We start from the raw sequence: 22,639 nt of genomic DNA, 5'->3' as shown, positions 1-22,639 counted from the left end.
CCATCTAATATTCAGGGATAGTGACGTGTGTTTCGATATTGTAACACAGCAGCAGCTCAACAATATCACTGCAAATAATCTCCGTGATGTCACCATTTCTCACACATGAGGTCCTGTTTTGATCTAAAGGAAACTTTTTGCATGGATGATGCAGAAAAAAACACATTTCTCTGCAAAATGTAATAAACCTTCACACATCACCCACATTAAAAACAAGCATTTGCAATGCAATAGGTCTTGCATTTATTTGAGCTGGAGCTATTAGCATTGTAAATACATAACTAGACTTTTTTTGCTGTATTAATTAATCAGCCCTGCTGCATATCTTGTTCTTTTTGTCATATAATTCCAATGGCCCTGCATATAACTAAAGGGCTCGTGGGCCTACTTGAATATTTTTTCAAACAAAGCTCTTAAAACACAAACTACTCTCAGCAGTAAAACAAAAGGTCCAGCTAAAAGAGACGTTAAAAAGGCACTAAATGGTGGGAGGTGTTATTATTTGGGGGTCCCCACTAACCTAGTGTGGGGACCCAGCGGTGACCTAGACAGAATGAGCGTGTTGTGCTGAACATTTTGGGGGTGGACCCATTGTCCTAGGACCACCACAGGCAGAGTTATGTGCAAAAAAAAATCTAAAAGTAATGGCCTGCAAAGCATTATGGGGCGAGTTGCCCAAGTGCAGTGAATATTGTAAGCAGCTTTTAGGATGTCTGTGTTTTTTACATAAAGCATTTATCAATTACAAGTGCTTCTATGAAAACTATGGAGCGTGAAGGCGTGAGCCAAAAGAAATGTATTTGATTAGGTGACAGTGTGAACAATATGACCAGTGCTTCAATACCACAGATGGAGTTCGCTCTTTTCTGCACTGTGAATGCCATGGCCGCCATTGAGCACGAAGGAGAGAGACAAAAAAAAAAAAACGAGTTTGCCCACGCTGAAGTATATCGGCAATCGTGCAATAATCCATGTACCAGGGGCAGTCTGCAAGGCGGTGACAAAACCGCCCCAAGGCAGGATAAACATAAAGCAGTTACCCATGATATCAAGTGATTTTTGAAAGGCAAGCCCATGAACCAGTGAAAGTGATGGATGTGAGATGGGCGTGGTAAAAAGCCCACAGAATACTTACAACAGGTCAAAAAGCACTTGCGCGCACGGCCTAATAAATGAAAGGAAAATGCTATTGAAAACAATCTGTTTAAGAATTATTGAAGGTCATCAGGGTCAGACGCTGCAGAACAGAGCTGGCTGTATGGACCCTGAAAGACGGGGCGGGGCCAGAGCCCACTTTGGTGCCTTGAAACCTCTCTGCCAAGGAGAGGCCTCCACTTGGAAGCAATCACACACTTGCCCTGCCAAGCTTTTGAAAACAAGCTTGGGCAAGGCCATCAGGTCTGGGGTTTTGTTAGGGGAGTGGTTGGTAACAGACAGAAGACAATGAATGTTTGTCTCCAGTTTTCTTGGAAAGAAAATCCCACAAGGAAGCAGCATTCCAGGCCACAAGAAAGTGGAAGCTGGGAGTAGGGCCTGTGTGTTAAAGAGACTGGCTCAGCAGAGTTCAGTCGCACCCTCAGAAGAGGGAGCTCTGGGCGGCCTTTAGCCTGGGCCAGTTGGCCCCAGGGCCCCAGTATTCTGAGGGGCCCATGGAGCTTCTGTCTGATTTCCCAGTTTAGAGTGGTTTTAATCCTTCATTATCATAACTTGGGCTTGTTTAACCCCTTTAGCCCCCATCCTTGCCCTCACCTTACCCTCTGACCCCTGCTGACACACATCATCAACAAAACCATCATCAGTGTGAGACAGCAGAGATATCGGTGATTTAGGTGAGCTCGGGGATTCGGGGATGTTTGTGTGCAGGGGCCTTCCAGGTACCGACCAGTGAACACAGAAGGGACCCCCCGCAGCCTTACTTAATTCACTACCAACAGCAAGGGTGCCAAATGTATCTCCGCCCAGGGCGCTAAGCCGGCTCTGCTGACACTCACGAGCGCGCACTTCACATCGGTGCCCTCGGTGCACAGATCCACCGCCATCAGGGCCCAGAGCCCTTGAACATCAGACTTCTGCTGCAGAGCCAGGCAGAAGCCTCCTCTTGGAAGGAACCACACACCTGCCAAGCTTTCGCAAACAAGCGTGGGCAAAGCCAACAGGTCTGGAGTTTGGTTATGGGAGTGTTTGGTAACAGACGGAGGACAATGAATGTTTGTCTCCAGTTGTCTTGGAAAGACAAACCCAAAAGAAAACAGCATCCCAGGCGACGAGGAGGAGAGAGCTGGGAGCAGGGCCTGTCTGTTAGAGACTGACCCAGCGGAGTTCAGTCGCACTCTCAGAAGAGTGAGATAACACGAGAGGGCGGCTGAACTGTATATGTAGTGGCGCCACTGGGCCCTTTTGTTACCTGCAAGACGAGTATTTTAACGGCCTGGCCCGCGCAAAAACTGGGAAAAGCGCACTAAGTCGATAGTTTGCCCTTATCGGTGCATACTTTAAACAGTACCCCTAAAAAGATAACACTGCGTCACGCCGAGGCGCCTCGACATCAAAGCACTGCTCATGCTAGGCACATTACATACACACTCTTCCCCTACAGTACTCCCCCACACGTCTGCATCCGTGCTTCGACTCCTTGCCAGGGGTGTGAAGCACTATACAAATGTATGCGCCATACGGTGTATGTAATTCCACTCAGTGATACCCCCTTTAATTGAGTTTGGCATGATAAAAGTCTGTGACAGCCCTGCCCGACTTCTCGCCTATCACCTACATGTTGCCTCCAGCTCCTGTTAGGATAAAAGGCTGTGTTTGCCCTGCCTGCATTCTAGCATGTAGCCTCGGGCTGCAGTGAACTCTGCAGGAGCGCTGCACCGACTGAGCTATCCTGGCAGCTACTTCCTTGGAGCTCCACAGTCTGAGGTCACAGAGTGAGCAGTCCTTGCAGCTCAGGATCCCTCTCCCTGGCTCCTTGGGGGGGGAGGGGGGGGGGCTCGGAGCTCCACCCGCTCTCCCAGCAGGGTCTCTCAAAGAAGCTTACCTCGTGGGGGGAGGGGAGCGCAGCAGCCACCTGTCCATGCCCTGTGGGTGAGCACAGGGCGCCCAGAGGCGGCGTGACCCAGTTCGAAGCACAGCACGGATGCTGCGTGGCACACACTGCACGCAGCTGCTCCAGAGGTACGAGGCGCTATAAGATAATACCACGACTGCACTACAGATCATTGAATGCAAAAATATTGTGCAGTGGCCCCTCATTTTCTCACGTTCAGCCCCGCACCGCCATCCACATCTACCTGCGCAAAGCTATCCAGGAGCGTGGGGAAGGATTCCCATTCACTCCTTGGCCTCTCTGCTGAGACCGCCAAGCGAGGAGCCACTTGTGATTCTGAGGGAGGCAGAGAACTGTTGCCCTCAGCATGGCCGTGAACCCATAGCGGCGAGAAGCCCCTGGCCCTGTGAAGCACCAAGCCCACGGAAGCCATGACACATTTCCCTAACACCACAAAGTGTGCAAACACCGGGGGCGGGTGCAGCCTTTATTGTCTGATGCAAAACACCAGCGGCTCTCACAGCCCCCCACGACCAGGAAGCATCTGGCCAGTGGGGCACAGCGCCTCTGCTGGGGCAGTGGGGGTCTGACAGGTGCCCTGCCCTGGCACCGAGAGCACAGGGAGTCGGGGAGCACAGCAGGTGAGGGCCTCTGGGGCATATCATGTGACCTACTCTGCCCCAACCCCCCTGAGCTTTGTGAGACACGGTCTGAAATCACTGACACTGTCCCGACCCTCCTGATCTTTCTGAGGCACAGTCTGAAATGACTGACACTGCCCCAACCCCCCTGAGCTTTGTGAGGCACAGTCTGAAATGACTGACTCTGACCCAACCCTGCTGATCTTTGTGGGACACGGTCTGAAATGACTGACACTTCACCAACCCTCCTGATCTTCGTAAGGCAGGGTCAGAATGACTGACACTGCACCAACCCTCCTGGTCTTCGTAAGGCAGGGTCAGAATGACTGTTCCAGCCTTCCTGGTCCTTCCGAGGCCAGGCTTGACATGACTGATCTCCCAGAGGGACATCTCCTCACTTCGGCATAGGAGGAGTGAGTAAACGTCGTTGTGCCACAATATCGTTCTCAGAGTATGGTAAATCACCATTTAAAAGGACACTGCGGGAGGGCACGGGCCGGTCCCCCCTGTCCGTGGGCACGGGCCGGGCCTGGTGTGAGGAAGGACACACCGAGAGGCGTCCCCTGCGATTGCAGCCTTTCTTTCATCGCACACTACTGGCATTGACCAATGCTTAGTGGCGCACTGGAAGGTGCATCCGGTGTACTGCCACGAGGGCCACCGATGCTGGGAGCACGAGGCACTTGTGCGTGGTTTACACCTGCACTGATAGTGACTCTGACCCCACATCCAGCGCCCTGGTGAGGTCTGTGCAACGTGCGGGATAGCACTGCTGTCTGCGACCCGAGCCCGTTTCACTTGTGAAACACGAGGAGGGATAGCTCTGTTGTCTGCGGCCCGAGCCCGTTTCACATGTGTAACACGAGAGATAGCTCTGCTGTCTACGACCCGAGCCCGTTTCACTTGTGTAACACGAGGAGGGATAGCTCTGCTGTCTGCGGCCCGAGCCCGCTTCACATGTGTAACACGAGAGATAGCTCTGCTGTCTACGACCCGAGCCCGTTTCACTTGTGAAACACGAGGAGGGATAGCTCTGCTGTCTGCGGGCCGATCCCGCTTCACATGTGTAACATGAGTGATAGCTCTGCTTTCTACGACCCGAGCCCGTTTCACTTTTGTAACACAAAGGATAGTTCTGCTGCCTGCGGCCCGAGCCCGTTTCACTTGTGTACCACGAGGGTTAGCTCTGCTGTCTACGGCCCGCTGAGTGCTGCCTGTGCCCTGAGCCTGTGAGACAGGTGTGGTTTCTGGGTGTACTTCACTGCCTCAGGTGTGATACCACAAAAATACTGTGCAGAATAGAAAGTCGTCTGTGTAAGGAACGAGTAACCTATGTTCACCAGTCTCTGCCCAGGGCTCAGCACAAGAGATGTTTGCCATCCATTTACTGGGCTGTAACTATGATATATTGAGTAGCCTGGCAGGGCCCTGGTGCTCACTTTATATGTGATAATCAGGTCTGCTAGAGGGCATCTGATTTAATCTTCACCCCTCAAGCCGGCTTCGGACACATGCTCAGGGGTCACTCTAATATGGCGGCAGGATGGGGTGAGGACAAGACATAACGTGTGGCCTGATTTAGATATTGGCGGAGGAGTTACTCTGTCACAGCGATATATAAATCCTATTATATCCTATGGGATTTATATTTTGGTGCATGGGATATCCGTCTCCGTTGTCAAAGAGTTACCCATCTGCTCAAATCTAAGTTCCGGCCTGATCTGTCTCTCAGTCTTAATGGTGGCAAAAAGTTGGTTTTAGTTGTTAGAAGTCGGGCTGTCAACTCAAGACAGCAAGATGGATCTTAGACCAGTTAATTGGGCCCAAATTGAAAAAGTGAAGCATAGTCTGGACAACCAAGTATGCATCTTAAATGTAATGTGGAAAGACTTTTGGGATCTCTGTGGTTCTTAAATTAATGGTCAGCTGAAGTTCCATCATTATGAAATGTTGCTAAGGTAGGGACAGATTCAGAGTTTACTCCGTGGTAAACCCTGTCTGCCAAACCCTTGTCCCTCCTCCTTCTTCAGAGATGGGTGGAACTGAAGAATTCTGTGTAGGGGGTCCTCGTAAACTCTGTCCATGGAATACGTCCTCTGATAGCCCGAGTAGGGACCATTGGAAGAACACCGCCTGCCCTATTTACAATAGTTTAATTCATTTTGTTTCCTGTCTGTCACCACCAAAATAAGCCTGAAATTCCTCAATTTACATCATTATGCCTATTGGCATAATCATTTGCCATTCCTGGTAAAACCTTACTGCAAATGAACCATTTGTGGTAAACCTTTACAGCGCATGCACAGGTACAACTGATTGTGAAAGCCTGTTGCTCACTGTGATGTTTTTATTTTTTGTTAGTGCAAAATGATGGATTTGCATTCTGCATCATTACATGCAATTTTGCCAAAAGTTCGCATAATTACATACAATTTTGCACACCTTTATTTTTAAGCTGTTATGCTCAGCGTGATGGATATCAGTTCCCCTCTATTGCACCCCGTCCTCAGGATAGATTGCCTCAGCGTCTGCCGCTAACACCCTGGGCCTGATTTACAAAGGTAAAGGCAGGGCCTGATTTAGAGTTCCCATCTGCTGTATCATGATTCCATTATATCCTATAGAAATCGTAATATGGCGTATGAGATATCTGTCACATTTGTGACGAGTAACCCGTCCGTCAGGCCCTTAGACTTTTGTACTAAACTTAGACCAAAACTCTACGTTTATGACTTTGGGAATCCACAAAGGACATTTAAAAGTACTATCTTTAGGTCCGCACTCGGGGCGGGGATCTAAGTTTACCTGTGTGAATCGAGCCCTTACCTGCATACCCTCCGTATAAGCCCCGAGGTCCTGCTCCGTGGGGTGAATACTCACACCATCCCCGCAGTATTAACCCCTCACCCACTGGTTCTGCTCCCTCAGTGAGTACTCACAGTTTGAGGACAGGGGATCGCTTCCCCAACATCATCTTCACAAAGTCCCGGTAACAGATGGTGTCGCAGGTCCCCCCGGTCACCTCCGAGATCATCTTCTTCACCTCCAGGTGGGTCTTGGGGACCCCCAGCTTCTCCATCATCATCTTCAGAGCCATCATGTCTGCGGCGGGGGTGAGAAGGAGGGTGACAGTGAGTGACAGTGCACATTTCCCTTGACCCCAGGAGCAGGACACCACCCCAAGGGGGTGGGAGTGAGTGATTGTGCAACCCCCCCACCACTGCTGAGAACAGGTGGGAGTATGCAACAGTGCACCCCGAGGTGATTGATGAAGACAGTGCACCCCAAGGAGGCAGATGGGAGTGTGCAAGAGTTTATTGTCCCACCTAGTGGCAGGTGAGAGTAAGCAGCGGTGCACCTCTATGCTGCAGGTGGGAATGAATGACAGTGCAATCAGCAGGGGGCGGAGTGAGTGACAGTACGCCCCACAGGGAGTTGGGGGAGTGACAGTGCCCCCCCACAGGGAGTTGGACGAGTGACACTGCCCCCCACTGGGATTGGGTGAGTGTCAGTGCACCCCACAGGGAGTCAGGCGAGTGATGGTGTGGGGTCAGGTGAGTGACAGTGCACCTCATAGGTAGTCTGGTGAGTGACAGTGCCCCCCACAAGGAGTTGGGTGAGCGACAGTGCACTCCAGAGGGTGTTGGGCGAGTGACAGTGCACCCCAGAGGGAGCCAGGTGAGTGACAGTGCACCCCAGAGGGTGTCAGGTAAGTAAAAATGCACCCCACAGGGAGTCAGGTGAGTGACAGTTCCCCTTAGCGGGTGTCAGGTGAGTGACAGTGCACCCCACAGGGAGTCAGGTGAGTGAGAGTGCACCCCACAGGGAGTCAGGTGAGTGACAGTGCACCCCGTAAGGAGTCAGGTGAGTGAGAGTGCCCCCCACAGGGAGTGTGGTGAGTGACAGTGCACTCCAGAGGGTGTCAGGTGAGTGACAATGCACCCCACAGAGAGTCAGGTGAGTGACAGTGCACCCCGTAGGGAGTCAGGTGAGTGACAGTGCCCCCCACAGGGAGTTGGGTGAGTGACAGTGCACTCCAGAGGGTGTCAGGTGAGTGACAATGCACCCCACAGGGAGTCAGGTGAGTGACAGTTCCCCTTAGCGGGTGTCAGGTGAGTGACAGTGCACCCCACAGGGAGTCAGGTGACCGTGCACCCCACAGGGAGTGTGGTGAGTGACAGTGCACCCCACAGGGAGTCAGGTGAGTGACAGTGCACCCCACAGGGAGTCAGGTGAGTGACAGTGCACCCCGTAAGGAGTCAGGTGAGTGAGAGTGCCCCCCACAGGGAGTGTGGTGAGTGACAGTGCACTCCAGAGGGTGTCAGGTGAGTGACAATGCACCCCACAGAGAGTGAGGCGAGTGACAGTGCACCCCGTAGGGAGTCAGGTGAGTGACAGTGCCCTCCACAGGGAGTTGGGTGAGTGACAGTGCACTCCAGAGGGAGTCAGGTGAGTGACAGTGTACCCCACAGGGAGTCAGGTAGGTGACAGTACACCCCATAGGGGGCTGGTGAGACTGAGAAACAGTACAGAGCTCTGGGGAAAGAGAGAGGGACCGTCACCCTTACCGGTGAGGTGAGAGGGGTTTGGTGAGAGTAATGAGTGACAGTACATGCTCCAGGAGAGGAGGTAGAGGTCCTGGTTAGAGACAGTGTGCCCCCATGGGTCAGGTGAAAGAAGGGAGGGTATAACCTGAATGGAGGGTGTGCGGAAGGGGGGTTGAGATGGAGGAGCAGTGCAGCCCTCACGGGAGACAGAGGCGGTCATGGCACGAGGGCTGACAGTGCACCTCGACAAGTGAGAGAGTGAGATTAGTTGACAGCACACCCCCTGCTCAGGGGGTGAGAGTGAGTGACAACGCAGCCCCAGGGGAGTGAGATAGGTCCTGGTCAGAGAGACCCAGAGTGACCCCTGCAGGAGACGTGAGTGGTGGCTGGAGAGAGTGATGACAGCATACCTCTTCTGTGGGAATACGAGTGAGTGACAGTCCTCCCCCAGGGAAAGAAGGTGAGAGGGAGCGGCCGTGTCCAACTCTGGTAAGGTGTGAAATGGAGGAGGAGTGATGGTGCACCCTCCTAGTGGAGAGAAGGCAGGGGCTGGTGAAAGTGAGTGACAGTCCGCCCCAATGAGTGAGTGAAATTGCGGTCGGTGAGCCATTGCCAGTGTCCCCCTTCTTGGGGGGGGGGGGTTAAAAGTGAGCGACAATGCAATAGCTCATCCTTAGGGAGGAGTGACTTGTAAAGGAGTGATAACCCTCTGGTAGATGAGAGTGTGGTCCTAGTGACACTGAGTGACGCTGTGAGTGCCTTGCATCCCCTGAAAGAAGAGACCCTAGTCAGAAGGAGCACCCCTGCACCCACCCATTACACTATCATGCTCTCTTCATGGGTAAAGTGGTATTTTGGGAGTAAGGATGATTCAACCCATCCGCTTCCCGGAGTCCAAACCTATCTGTGCATTTACTGGTTGGCACAGACGCCCAGCAGGAGTAGAAGATGGGTCCTCTGAGACTGGCACACCCCACACCAGAGGGAAGCAGAGGACGGCCAAAAAGGGGCAAGGGGATTCTGAAGTTAGAAGCCACGTCCCTTTGGTGTAAATGAGGACGGCGAGTTGTCCCCCCTCGCCCCAAATCCTGGTATCCGAGGAGTTTTTAACTCCAGATAAAGGGAAGCAGATTTGCCTCATGTCCACTTTCACAATGTGCAAATACCCCCCGCCCCCTCCCAGGTGACCCGGGGTCAATGCCCCTAGAGGCAAACAGACTCACCTATCTCGCCCTGATCGTTCAGGTCAAAGTCGATGTATTTTTCTGGAAAGCAAAAAGAAAAAACTGTTAGGTTGTCTGGGGAGGTCTGGAGGGTGGCACTTGACTCACATTTGTCATACATTAGAAATACCTGCGATTTACACCCTGGCCACCCCTGCCCACTTCTCCCCGAGAAGCGTGTTGCCTCATTGTGAGAACTAGAGCTCAGAGCTGCAATTACCAGAATCATATGGATTTTTTTATTTAGAGGGGAGAAGGCATACAACGGGTATTGTAATGGCCTTTTGTTGTACTAAAGTGGGCTATTTGCAGCTGACACTGGTGAGGAGCATGAGAGGATGGCACAAGCAGCAATGTGAGGAGCTGGCACGGGTAGCAATGTGAGAACCTGGCATGGGTAGCAATGTGAGAAGCTGGCATGGGTAGCAATGTGAGAAGCTGGCATGGGTGGCAATGTGAGAAGCTGGCACACTGGTAGCAATGTGAGAAGCTGGCATGGGTAGCAATGTGAGAAGCTGGCACGGGTAACAAGGTGAGAAGCTGGCATGGGTAGCAATGTGAGAAGCTGGCAATGGCAGGGAGTGTAAGGAGCTGGAACTGGTGGGAAGTAGGAGGAGCTAGCACTGGTGGGCAGTATGAGGAGCTGGCATTGGTAGCAATGTGAGGAGCAGGCACTGGTGGGCAGTGTGAGGAGCTGGCCCTGGTAGCAATGTGAGGAGCTAGCACTGGTGGGCAGTATGAGGAGCTAGCACTGGTGGGCAGTATGAGGAGCTAGCACTGGTGGGCAGTGTGAGGAGCTGGCACTGGTAGAAATGTGAGCAGGCACTGGTGGGCAGTTTGAGGAGCTGGCACTGGTAGAAATGTGAGCAGGCACTGGTGGGCAGTGTGAGGAGCTATCACTGGTGGGCAGGGTGAGGAAATGGAACTAGTGTGCAGTGCTCTGCTTTTGGGCAGTGTGAGGAGCGGGTACTAGTGGGCAGTGTGAGGAGCTGACATCGATTCTTAGTGTCGGGGCTGGCGTTGTTGGGCAGGGTAGGGGCTGGCGTTGTTGGGCAGGGTAGGGACTGGCGTTGTTGGGCAGGGTAGGGGCTGTTGTGGTTGGGCAGGGTAGGGGCTGGCGTTGTTACGCAGGGTAGGGGCTGGTGTTGTTGGGCAGAGTCGGGGCTGCTGTTGTTGGGCAGGGTAGGGGCTGGTGTTGGGTTGGGTTGCTGTGGTTGGGCAGGGCAGGGGCTGGCGTTGTTGGGCAGGGTAGGGGATGGTGTTGTTGGGCAGGGTAGGGACTGCTGTTGTTCGGCAGGGTAGGGGCTGGTGTTGTTGGGCAGGGTAGGGCTGCTGTTGTTGTGCAGGGTAGGGGCTGGTGTTGTTGGGCAGGGTAGGGTTGCTGTGGTTGGGCAGGGTAGGGGCTGGCATTGTTGGGCAGGGTAGGGGCTGGCGTTGTTAGGCTGGTTAGGGGTGGAGTTGTTGGGCAGGGTAGGGGATGCCGTTGTTGGGCAGGGTAGGGGCTGCCGTTGTTGGGCAGGGTAGGGGCTGCTGTTGTTACGCAGGGTAGGGGCTGGCGTTGTTGGCCAGGGTAGGGGATGGTGTTGTTAGGCTGGTTAGGGGGTGGAGTTGTTGGGCAGGGTATGAGCTGATGTTGGGCAGGGTAGGACTGGCGTTGTTGGGCAGGGTAGGGCTGGCGTTGTTGGGCAGGGTAGGGGCTGCCGTTGTTGGCCAGGGTAGGGCTGCTGTTGTTGGGTAGGGTAGGGGCTGCCGTTGTTGGGCAGGGTAGGGGCTGGCGTTGTTGGGCAGGGTAGGGCTGCTGTTGTTGGGCAGGGTAGGGCTGGCGTTGTTACGCAGGGTAGATGCTGGTGTTGTTAGGCTGGTTAGGGGGTGGAGTTGTTGGGCAGGGTAGGAGCTGACGTTGTTGGCCAGGGTAGGGCTGGCGTTGATGGGCAGGGTAGGGCTGGCGTTGATGGGCAGGGTAGGGGCTGGCGTTGTTGGTCAGGGTAGGGGCTGGTGTTGTTGGGCAGGGTAGGGCTGGCGTTGTTGGGCAGGGAAAGGAGCTGTCCTTGTTGGGCAGAGTAGGGGCTGCTGTGGTTGGACAGGGTAGGGGCTGTTGTTGCTGGGCAGGGTAGGGGCTGCTGTCGTTGTTGAGCAGGGTAGGGGCTGCTGTGGTTGGACAGGGTAGGCGCTGGCGTTGCTGGGCAGGGTAGGGTCTGGCGTTGTTGGGCAGGATAGGGGTTGGCGTTGTTGGGCAGGGTAGGGGCTGCTGTCGTTGTTGAGCAGGATAGGGGCTGCAGTGGTTGGACAGGGTAGGGGCTGCTGTGGTTGGACAGGGTAGGGGCTGGCGTTGATGGGCAGGGTAGGGTCTGGCGTTGTTGGGCAGGATAGGGGTTGGCGTTGTTGGGCAGGGTAGGGGCTGCTGTCGTTGTTGAGCAGGATAGGGGCTGCTGTTGTTGGGCAGGGTAGGGGCTGGTGTTGTTGGGCAGGGTAGGGTTGCTGTGGTTGGGCAGGGTAGGGGCTGGTGTTGGGCAGGGTAGGGTTGCTGTGGTTGGGCAGGGCAGGGGCTGGCGTTGTTGGGCAGGGTAGGGGATGGTGTTGTTGGGCAGGGTAGGGACTGCTGTTGTTGGGCAGGGTAGGGGCTGGTGTTGTTGGGCAGGGTAGGGCTGCTGTTGTTGGGCATGGTAGGGGCTGGTGTTGTTGGGCAGGGTAGGGTTGCTGTGGTTGGGCAGGGTAGGGGCTGGCATTGTTGGGCAGGGTAGGGGCTGGCGTTGTTAGGCTGGTTAGGGGGTGGAGTTGTTGGGCAGGGTAGGGGATGCCGTTGTTGGGCAGGGTAGGGGCTGCTGTTGTTACGCAGGGTAGGGTCTGGCGTTGTTGGCCAGGGTAGGGGCTGGTGTTGTTAGGCTGGTTAGGGGGTGGAGTTGTTGGGCAGGGTAGGAGCTGACGTTGGGCAGGGTAGGACTGGCGTTGTTGGGCAGGGTAGGGGCTGGCGTTGCTGGGCAGTGTGAGTGGCGTATTGTAAGCAGCACGAGGAGCTTGCATGGTGAGCGTGAGAAGCTGGCAGAGGTGGGCAGTTTGAGACTCTTATAAAGGAGGCCAGCACTGGTAGCTGGCACCGGTGGGCAGTGCTGTTGAGAACCTCCGTCTCCAGTGCTCTGGGTTCGGACCATTTTGCCTGCAATCCAAGCAGAAATCCTTCCAAGCGCCTAAGGGTAGTTCACTGGTCTGTGGCGCTATGTTAGGTCATTGGCTCTACACCCAGCTGACGCCGTGACTTTCCGCCCACCCTCTCCTGCCCTGAAAGGAATGATGCGACCTCCGAGTCCACGTGGCATCGGAATTAGTGATTTCACTCATGCCCTGGCCCAAGACAAACTTCGAGTGACCCCCGATGCCCCCTCACAGATGCCCACTTCAGCAGCCGGGGGAGGCTGCCACAAGCTGTCAGCGCTTTTCCTTGCGTCGAGTGGGAGGGGGGGGCCTCTGGGGCCGGAGCTGGCATACAATGCCCGCACTGTGTTCAGCTGGGGGCACAGCAAGGGGGTGGGGGGACACTCAGTGGGTCTCCTGGGACCCTGCTTAACTTCCCACCACCACTGAAGTTTGCAGAGGGCCCAGTGTTCAACGAAAGCACTTCCAGTGGGCACCGCGCCCGGAGGGCAGGAGAGGACCCCGGACTCCGTACAAAAAGTTGTTGCCTGCCAAGAACGACTGGCTCGGGCACCTGGTCCCACCAATGCCAAAGGCACAAAGAAGACGAGCAGGGAAAGCTGCCCATGTCCGCCTGCCTGCCAAGGAAGGCGGGTGTAGGGACAAGGCCTTGCCAGTGTCTGGGGCGCATAGAAAGGGGCAGAGGATACCCTGGATCCCCGTCTGTCTGTCGTGGCTGGCTCGAGAAGCTGGCCTCGCCAACGTCTGAAGCTGAAGGGTCAGCTGGCAAGGGAAGCAACCCTGATTTAGCAACAAACTATAACCCCCCAACAGGGAAATAGTACAGGGGCATCGCCAGCACCCGCTGGGCACAGGAGGGTACCAGCCCAGGGGAGGGGAGGCAGACTCTCTTCTGCCACTAGTGTCCTGGCATGGCCACGACTTGGCCAAGGACAAACAAGGCCATGTGGAGATATCTTCACCCATTACAGGCTTTTCAGAACTTTCTGGCACCAGGGGTGTGTTTGAGGGCAAAACCTGCCTGTCTGGGCAGCGGGGGTCACACACAGCCTCGAGTGCCAGCCGACCAGCTTTACAGAGGAGGTGCCACGTGGGTACCATAGAACCGCGCACGAAGAGGCGTGGTCAGGTATATATCAGCAGGGGTGTAGGTTCGGGGGAGGGAGGAGTCTTACTAACCAAACTAGGCCCCTGTGAATTAAAGAAAGGTCTGTGTGCTGCCCAGGCACGGAGGGCAGGCTGGTGCCCACAGAGGATGCTCTGGGCCTCTAATCCTAACCTCCACCGTAATCTTAAACCTGAGACTACAGCTAACTAACCACTGCTGGGCGTCAAACCCTAACCCGAAACCGACCCCTACTTCTAACCTACACCGTAATCTTAAACCTGAGACTAAAGCTATCTCTAACCACTGCTGTGCGTCAACCCCTAACCCGAAACCGACCCCTAATCCTAACCTCTAACCTAATCTTAAACCTCAGACTACAGCTATCTCTAACCACTGCTGTGCGTCAAACCCTAACCCGAAACCGACCCCTAATCCTAACCTCTACCCTAATCTTAAACCTCAGACTACAGCTATCTCTAACCACTGCTGTGCGTCAAACCCTAACCCGAAACCGACCCCTAATCCTAACCTCTATCCTAATCTTAAACCTGAGACTACAGCTATCTCTAACCACTGCTGTGCGTCAAACCCTAACCCGAAACCGACCCCTAATCCTAACCTCTACCCTAATCTTAAACCTCAGACTACAGCTATCTCTAACCACTGCTGTGCGTCAAACCCTAACCCGAAACCGACCCCTAATCCTAACCTCTACCCTAATCTTAAACCTCAGACTACAGCTATCTCTAACCACTGCTGTGCGTCAAACCCTAACCCGAAACCGACCCCTAATCCTAACCTCTAACCTAATCTTAAACCTCAGACTACAGCTATCTCTAACCACTGCTGTGTGTCAAACCCTAACCCGAAACCAACCCCTACTTCTAACCTACACCGTAATCTTAAACCTGAGACTAAAGCTAACTAACCACTGCTGTGTGTCAAACCCTAACCCGAAACCGACCCCTAATCCTAATCTCTACCCTAATCTTAAACCTCAGACTACAGCTATCTCTAACCACTGCTGTGCGTCAAACCCTAACCCGAAACCAACCCCTACTTCTAACCTACACCGTAATCTTAAACCTGAGACTAAAGCTAACTAACCACTGCTGTGTGTCAACCCCTAACCCGAAACCGACCCCTAATCCTAACCTCTTCCGTAATTTTAAAGCTGAGACTAAAGCTATCTCTAACCACTGCTGTGCGTCAAACCCTAACCCGAAACCGACCCCTAATCCTAACCTCCACCCTAATCTTAAACCTAAAACTAAAACAAACACGTCCCAGTCCCTAACCACTAATCCACCCACAAACCAAGCCCTAATCTACAGCCAACTCAACCCTAATCCTTAACCTAAAACTAGAAGTATCCTAAACACTACTCCATCCCCAAACCTAGCCCTAATCTTAAACCAACTCAACTCTAATCTTTAACCTAACACTAGAAGTATCCTAAACACTACTCCATCCCCAACCCTAGCCCTAATCTAAAACCAACTCAACTCTAATCTTTAACCTAAGACTAGAAGTATCCTAAACACTACTCCACGCCCAACCCTAGCCCTAATCTTAAATCAACTCAACTCTAATCTTTAACCTAAAACTAGAAGTATCCTAAACACTACTCCACGCCCAACCCTAGCCCTAATCTTAAATCAACTCAACTCTAATCTTTAACCTAAGACTAGAAGTATCCTAAACACAGCCCCATTCCCAATCCTAGCCCTAAACTCAAATCAACCCTATCCCTAATCTAAAACCAACTCAACTCTAATCTTTAACCTAACACTAGAAGTATCCTAAACACTACTCCATCCCCAACCCTAGCCCTAATCTTAAACCAACTCAACTCTAATCTTTAACCTAAGACTAGAAGTATCCTAAACACTGCCCCATTCCCAATCCTAGCCCTAAACTCAAATCAACCCTATCCCTAATCTTAAACTCTGAGTATTCACAATATTACTAGGCTTACTTCGGAAGGACACCAGCTTCTCCTCCAGGTCCTCTTCGTCGTTGTATTTCTCATCATTAAGAAACTCCTAGATGCAAACAAATAAAATATGGTTTCAACAATGTGGTCATGTCACAACAACACACTGCCCAGCAGACACTAGGAGTAAGATCACAGCCCTATTTCCCAGGGTCGGTCTGGCCTATACTCGGGGCCACTGGAATTACGCGATTGTGTGGCTGCGGCGATTTCTGCATAATTGTGGATTTGGCGCATTTGCCACATAATTAATATTTTCGCACATAATCTGCAGATTTTAACAAAAAAAATAGTTTCTAGCTCAACCGGTTCAAAAGTTACTAAAAATGCAGCAGCAGGGGTTGCGGCGCAGTGGAAGGCCCTTTGCAAAGGTTCATTAGTTACATTTCTGTTGCTTATTGCTATGTTTGTGTGTTAAACTGAAACTAAGGAGAAGCAAACAATGCCCACACAGTGTCAAAAAGTTTATCAAGCATTAGCGTTGTAAATTCCTAACTGGACTTCTCTTGCCACATAAATTGAAAATAAAAAGTAAAACAGTTGACATAAGCGAGCCGATTCAAAGCGCCACGGCCGCCTTGAGTGTGAACTCGAAGGAGAGACACAAAAGGAAAAAGAAGTTCCCTGGCAGTCAAAAGTATTGGCGAAAGTGCAATTATCCATGTACCAAGGTCACTAGATCACAACAGGCCAGAGCGCTTGCGCGCGTGGCATAAGATGACAAAATAATGGAAGAATACCATAACAGAATGTGCGGCATTATGCTGCATAATTTGGCTTTTTGCCACACAATTTACTCAACCTGCCGCATGATTTGGCCCTCTCCTGCCGCATAATTCCAGTGGACCTACCTATGGGCAGCCAGGCAGTGCCCCGTGGGCTGGTCTGACAGGTCAGTGTGCGGTTGGGTTGTTAACCCTTTGGGGCCTGTTTCATGGCCAGGTGGACCAGTTTTTACTGTTTATTTCCCTGATATAACCCCAAACATTGCTCCCGGCAAGCTCAGATCACTGCAATATTCCACAGTTTACAAAACACTAACAGGGAATGTTTTTACAAGTTCAAAAGTGGCCAGATATGCAAATGAGGGCCACTTTTTTAGCCGTAAGATTGGCTAACGTGGGCCACTTTTATTTTGATGCCCGGGCCTATTTTTTGTCCAGCCCGATCCTGCTGTTTATATAATTTATTCACCCAGAATGCACCTGTGCAACACTAATTCCCGTTCAAAAACCGAACCCTTTCTCAGCATTTGCAAACCACTGCTGGAGGTGGGGGATCCATATCTGGAAGACAGAAGACCGTGTGGGTTCAGGGAGACTCCCTCCTCCCAGCCCTCCCCCACCAGGTGCCAGTATAGCGGGGAGATCCCACCCTTCATGCTTGCAGCGCTCTCTGAAGCCCCAACTGTTCAATAAATGCAGGTTTAGAGCGATAGTGCAGCACGAACGTCACGAGCCCCAGTGCAAGCAAATAAAATGCCCCCAGTTGTTAGGAAGTAAAATAAAGCACCAATCAGAAGTAAAGGCCCCCCTCGAGCCACTGGGTGCTGGTGCCAATGCACCTGCTGCACCACAGATCTCGAGGCCCTCGATCTGCGGCCTCTTTGCAGGGCACCTGGGAAGCGTTAGACCCTCCATCGGTGGGGAAGGGCAGCAGGTTGGTGCCTGCGTTTCCTTCTGCAGGAAAAGGTGTTGTGAGGGCCCCGGTGCCGCTGCGCCTGCTGCACCGCAGATATCGAGGACCCTGGTTCTGAGGCCTCTGTGCAGGGCCTCTGCCTGGGAAGCGTTAGACCCTCACTCGGTGGGGATGAGCAGCGGGTTGGTCCCTGCGTTTCTTTTGCAGGTAAAGGTGTGTGTGTGGAGTTGGAGGCGGCTGGCACAGGACGCGGTGTACACCACAGTCTGCCATCGGGCCAGGACAGCTTGGCACCCCACCTCCTATAACAACAAACGCCCAGGCATGGGTGAGCCAGGTGCCTTCGACGAGCCACGCCCGGGGCGCCCAGGGTCTCCCGGGAGAGCCCCCTGCGCCCCTCCCCGGCCCCCTCCGCCTGGGAGACGGCCACACTTTGCCATATATGGCCCCTGGCAGCTGCCCAGGCCCTGTGGTATCCCAGGCACGCGGGGAATGGGTCCTTCCAAAGCCCCAGTGCAAGATGCTAGATACCAGGGTCACGTGCAGGGTGAGAGCAGCAGGGGCACTGGGGCAAGCAAGGAGGGGGGCTGGGGCAAGCCAGGGGCGTAACACAGGGCCCTGCAGCTCAAGGGGGGGGGGGAGTCTTCCAGTGGGCTCCCAACCCTTCAAGAGGTTCCCCATTCAGTCCAAGGCCAAAGAATATCTGTGTTATGTGGGAGACTCGTCACATTCTGGGGGTGGTGGGGAAGCTGGGGTGCGCGGGGGGTCGGCGGGGGGAGTTGGGGATTTGGGGGGTGGGCGGGGAAGAGGGGGGGGGAGCAGGTGGATCGAGGGGAGCTTGCGGGGTAGGGAGACGGGCACCGGCTGTGCCAGGAGAACCAGCAGGACAGATATCTGGGGGTGAGGAGAGGCTCCTGGGTGTGTGTGTTGGCGGGGGTGGGGGCAGGGTCAGAGGTTATTGGGGGAAGTAGGGGATGGTAGAGACAAGGGATGAGTGGGGGAAGGAAGGATGCTTGGGGTGTTAAGGGGGAACCCGCTTCTAGCAGCATCAGCAGCATCTGGGGCAAAACAAGGCGTGCTGAGGGAGCAGGGATGGGGGCACATGAGAGATGGACGGGGAAGCAAAGGGCACTGGGGGGCAGAGGGTGGCACCGGCTGCTGGCAGCATCAGGGGCGAGACAAAGGGTGCTAGGAGACCAGGGGTGCTGGAGGAAGCAGGGAGCGCTGGGGAAGTAAGGATTGCTAGGGGGAAGAAGGCCTGCTGGGGAAGTAAGGAATGCTAGGGGGACCAAGGCCTGGTGGGGAGCTAAGGGGTGCAGGATTGCTAGGGAGACCAAGGACTGCTGGGGAAGTAAAGATTGCAGGATTGCTAGGGGGACCATGACCTGCTTGGGAAGTAAGGAGTACTGGGGGAACCAAGGCCTGCTGGGGAAGTAAGGGATGCTAGGGAACCAGGGCCTGCTGTGGAAGTAAAGAATGCTAGGGTGTAGGAAGGTAGCCTCTTTCTAGCCTTGTTACCCCCACTTTTGACCTGTTTGTGAGTATATGTCAGGGTGTTTTCACTGTCTCACTGGTATCCTGCTAGCCAGGGCCCAGTGCTCATAGTGAAAACCCTATGTTGTCAGTGTGTTTGATATGTGTCACTGGGATCCTGCTAGCCAGGACCCCAGTGCTCATAGGTTTGTGGCCTGTATGTGTTCCCTGTGTGATGCCTAACTGTATCCCTGAGGCTCTGCTAACCAGAACCTCAGTGTTTATGCTCTCTCTGCTTTCTAAAATTGTCACTGCAGGCTAGTGACGAATTTTACCAATTCTCATTGGCACACTGGTACACCCATATAATTCCCTTGTATATGGTACCTAGGTACCCAGGGTATTGGGGTTCCAGGAGATCCCTATGGGCTACAGCATTTCTTTTGCCACCCATAGGGAGCTCAGACAATTCTTACACAGGACTGCCACTGCAGCCTGAGTGAAATAACGTCCGCGTTATTTCACAGCCATTTTTCACTGCACATAAGTAACTGATAAGTCACATATATGTCTAACCCTCACTTGGTGAAGGTTAGGTGCCAAGTTACTTAGTGTGTGGGCACCCTGGCACTAGCCAAGGTGCCCCCAAATCGTTCAGGGCAAATTCCCCGAAATTTGTGAGTGTGGGGACACCATTACACGTGTGCACTACACATAGGTCTCTATCTATGTGTAGCGTCACCATGGTAACTCCGAACATGGCCATGTAACATGTCTAAGATCATGGAATTGTCACCCCAATACCATTCTGCTATTGGGGGGACAATTCCATGATCCCCCGGGTCTCTAGCACAGAACCCGGGTACTGCCAAACTGCCTTTCCGGGGTTTCCACTGCAGCTGCTGTTGCTGCCAACCCCTCAGACAGGATTCTGCCCTCCTGGGGTCTGGGCAGCCCCGGCCCAGGAAGGCAGTACAAAGGATTTCCTCTGAGAGAGGGTGTTACACTCACCTTTGGAAATAGGTGTGAAGGGCTGGGGAGGAGTAGCCTCCCCCAGCCTCTGGAAATGCTTTGATGGGCACAGATGGTGCCCATCTCTGCATAAGCCAGTCTACACCGGTTCCGGGATCCCCCAGCCCTGCTCTGGCACGAAACTGGACAAAGGAAAGGAGAGAGACCACTCCCCTGACCAGTACCTCCCAGGGGAGGTGCTCAGAGCTCGTCCAGTGTGTCCCAGACCTCTGCCATCTTGGATTCAGAGGTGTTGGGGGCACACTGGACTGCTCTGAGTGGCCAGTGCCAGCAGGTGACGTCAGAGACCCCCTCTGATAGGCTCTTACCTCTCTTGGTAGCCAAACCTCCTTTCTTGGTAGCCAAACCTCCTTTTCTGGCTATTTAGGGTCTCTCCTTCTGGGGTATTCTTCAGATAACGAATGCAAGAGCTCACCAGAGTTCCTCTGCACTTCCCTCTTCGACTTCTGCCAAGGATCGAACGCTGACTGCTCCAGGACGCCTGCAAAACCGCAACAAAGTAGCAAGACGACTACCAGCAACATTGTAGCGCCTCATTCTGCCGGCTTTCTCGACTGTTTCCTGGTGGTGCATGCTCTGAGGGCTGTCTGCCTTCACCCTGCACTGGAAGCCAAGAAGAAATCTCCTGTGGGTCGACGGAATCTTCCCCCTGCTAACGCAGGCACTAAAAGACTGCATCACCGGTCCTCTGGGTCCCCTCTCATCCTGACGAGCGTGGTCCCTGGAACACAGGAGCTAGATCCAAGTGACCCCCACAGTCCAGTGATCCTTCAGTCCAAGTTTGGTGGAGGTAAGTCCTTGCCTCCCCACACCAGACAGCAAACCTGTGTACTGTGTCATTTGCAGCTGCTCCGGCTTCTGTGCACTTCTCCAAGGATTCCTTTGTGCACAGCCTAGCCTGGGTCCTCAGCACTCCGTCCTGCAGTGCTCAACCCTCTGAGTTGGACTCCGATGTCATGGGACCCTCCTTTTGTGACTCCGGTTCACAAATCTTTTAAGTGCCTGCTCCGGTACTTCTGCGGGTGCTGCCTGCTTCTGCAAGGGCTCTCTGAGTGGCTGAGCGCCCCCCCTGTTTCCTCCTCCAAGGGGCGACATCCTGGTCCTTCCTGGTCCCCAGCAGCACCCAAAAACCTCTACTGCGACCCTTGCAGCTAGCAAGGCTTGTTTGCGTTATTTCTGCGTGGAAACACTTCTGCAACACCCAGCACGCCGTGGGACGTCTTCCATCCAAAGGAGAAGTTCCTAGCCCTTTTCGTTGTTGCAGAATCTTCGGCTTCTTCCACCCGGAGGCAGCCCTTTTGCACCTTCATCCGGGGTTTCCTGGGCTCCTGCCCCCCTGGACACTATTGCGACTCTTGGACTTAGTCCCCTTGCATTGCAGGTCCTCACGTCCAGGAATCCGTCTTCAGTGTTTTGCTGGTGCTTGTGGTTCTTGCAGAATCCCCCTATCATGACTATTGTGTCTTTCTGGGGTAGTAGGGTAACTTTACTCCTAAGTTCTAGGGTCTTGGGCAGGGGTATTTTGGACACCCTTACTGTTTTCTCACAGTCCCAGTGACCCTCTACAATCTCCCATAGGCCTGGGGTCCATTCGTGATTCGCATTCCACTTTTGGAGTATATGGTTTGTGTTGCCCCTAGGCCTATGTCTACCAATTGCATCCTTTTGTGATTCTACATTGTTTGCGCTACGTTTCTTACTGTTACTTACCTGTTTTGGGTTTGTGTACATATAACTTGTGTATATTACTTACCTTCTAACTGAGGGTACTCACTTAGATACTTTTGGCACATTGTCATAAAAATAAAGTACCTTTATTTTTAGTAACTCTGAGTATTGTGTTTTCTTATGATATTGTGCTATATGATATAAGTGGTATAGTAGGAGCTTTGCATGTCTCCTAGTTCAGCCTAAGCTGCTAGAAACACCTCTATTCTACTAATACGGGATAACTGGACCTGGCACAGGGTTTAAGTACCACAAGGTACCCACTATAAGCCAGGCCAGCCTCCTACATAAGGGACCAAGGCCTGCTGGGGAAGTAAGGAATGCCGGGGGAACCAAGCCCTGCTGGGGAATTAAGGAATGCTAGGGGACCAAGGCCTGCTGGGGAAGTAAGGAATGCTAGGGGACCAAGGCCTGCTGGGGAAGTAAGGATTGCTGGGGGACCAAGGCCTGATGGGGCAGTAAGGAATGCGAGGGGAACCAAGGCCTGCTGGGGAAGTAAGGAATGCTAGGGGACCAAGGCCTGCTGGGGAAGTAAGGATTGCTAAGGAACCAAGGCCTGCTGGGGAAGTAAGGGATGCAAGGGGAACCAAGGCCTGCTGGGGAAGTAAGGATTTCTGGGGGAACCAAGGCCTGCTGGGCAAGTAAGGATTGCTGGGCAAGTAAGGATTGCTAGGGGGACCAAGGCCTGCAGGGGAAGTAAGGCATGCTAGGGAACCAAGGCCTGCTGGGGAAGTAAGGATTGCTGAGGGAACCAAGGCCTGCTGGGGAAGTAAGGGATGCTAGGGAACCAGGGCCTGCTGGGGAAGTAAGGAATGCAGGGGTGTTAAGAGAAACAGGGACTGCTGGGGGAAGCAGAGAATGCTAAGAGAGGCAACAAGTGCTAATGGATGTAGGAGAGTTAGGGAATGCAGAGAGTGCAAGGGGAATCAGGAATTAGTAGAAGCAGGGAGTGCGAGGGGATGCAGGGAGTGCTAGTGGAAGCAGGGAGTGTTAGTGGAAGCAGGAAGTGTTAGTTGAACCAGGGAGTGTTAGGGGAGGCAGTGGAGTTAGGGGAAGC

General features: G+C 53.4%; 1 protein-coding gene across 1 annotated transcript in view; it reads right to left on the bottom strand.

Annotated features, from left to right (window-relative positions):
* AIF1L (allograft inflammatory factor 1 like) overlaps positions 1-22,639 on the bottom strand; it is a 70,921-nt gene that overhangs the window by 18,414 nt on the left and 29,868 nt on the right. Inside the window, exons 3-5 of the mRNA XM_069237074.1 lie at positions 15,694-15,760; positions 9,458-9,499; positions 6,627-6,789 (exon numbers count right to left, since the gene is read on the bottom strand). Of these exons, the coding sequence (XP_069093175.1) occupies positions 6,627-6,789; positions 9,458-9,499; positions 15,694-15,760 (272 nt within the window). The remainder of the gene's footprint in view (positions 1-6,626; positions 6,790-9,457; positions 9,500-15,693; positions 15,761-22,639) is intronic.

This window comes from Pleurodeles waltl, chromosome 6, assembly GCF_031143425.1.
Source record: "Pleurodeles waltl isolate 20211129_DDA chromosome 6, aPleWal1.hap1.20221129, whole genome shotgun sequence".
NCBI classification, from domain to species: Eukaryota; Metazoa; Chordata; class Amphibia; order Caudata; family Salamandridae; genus Pleurodeles; species Pleurodeles waltl.
This window is presented reverse-complemented; position numbering and strand designations above follow the sequence as displayed.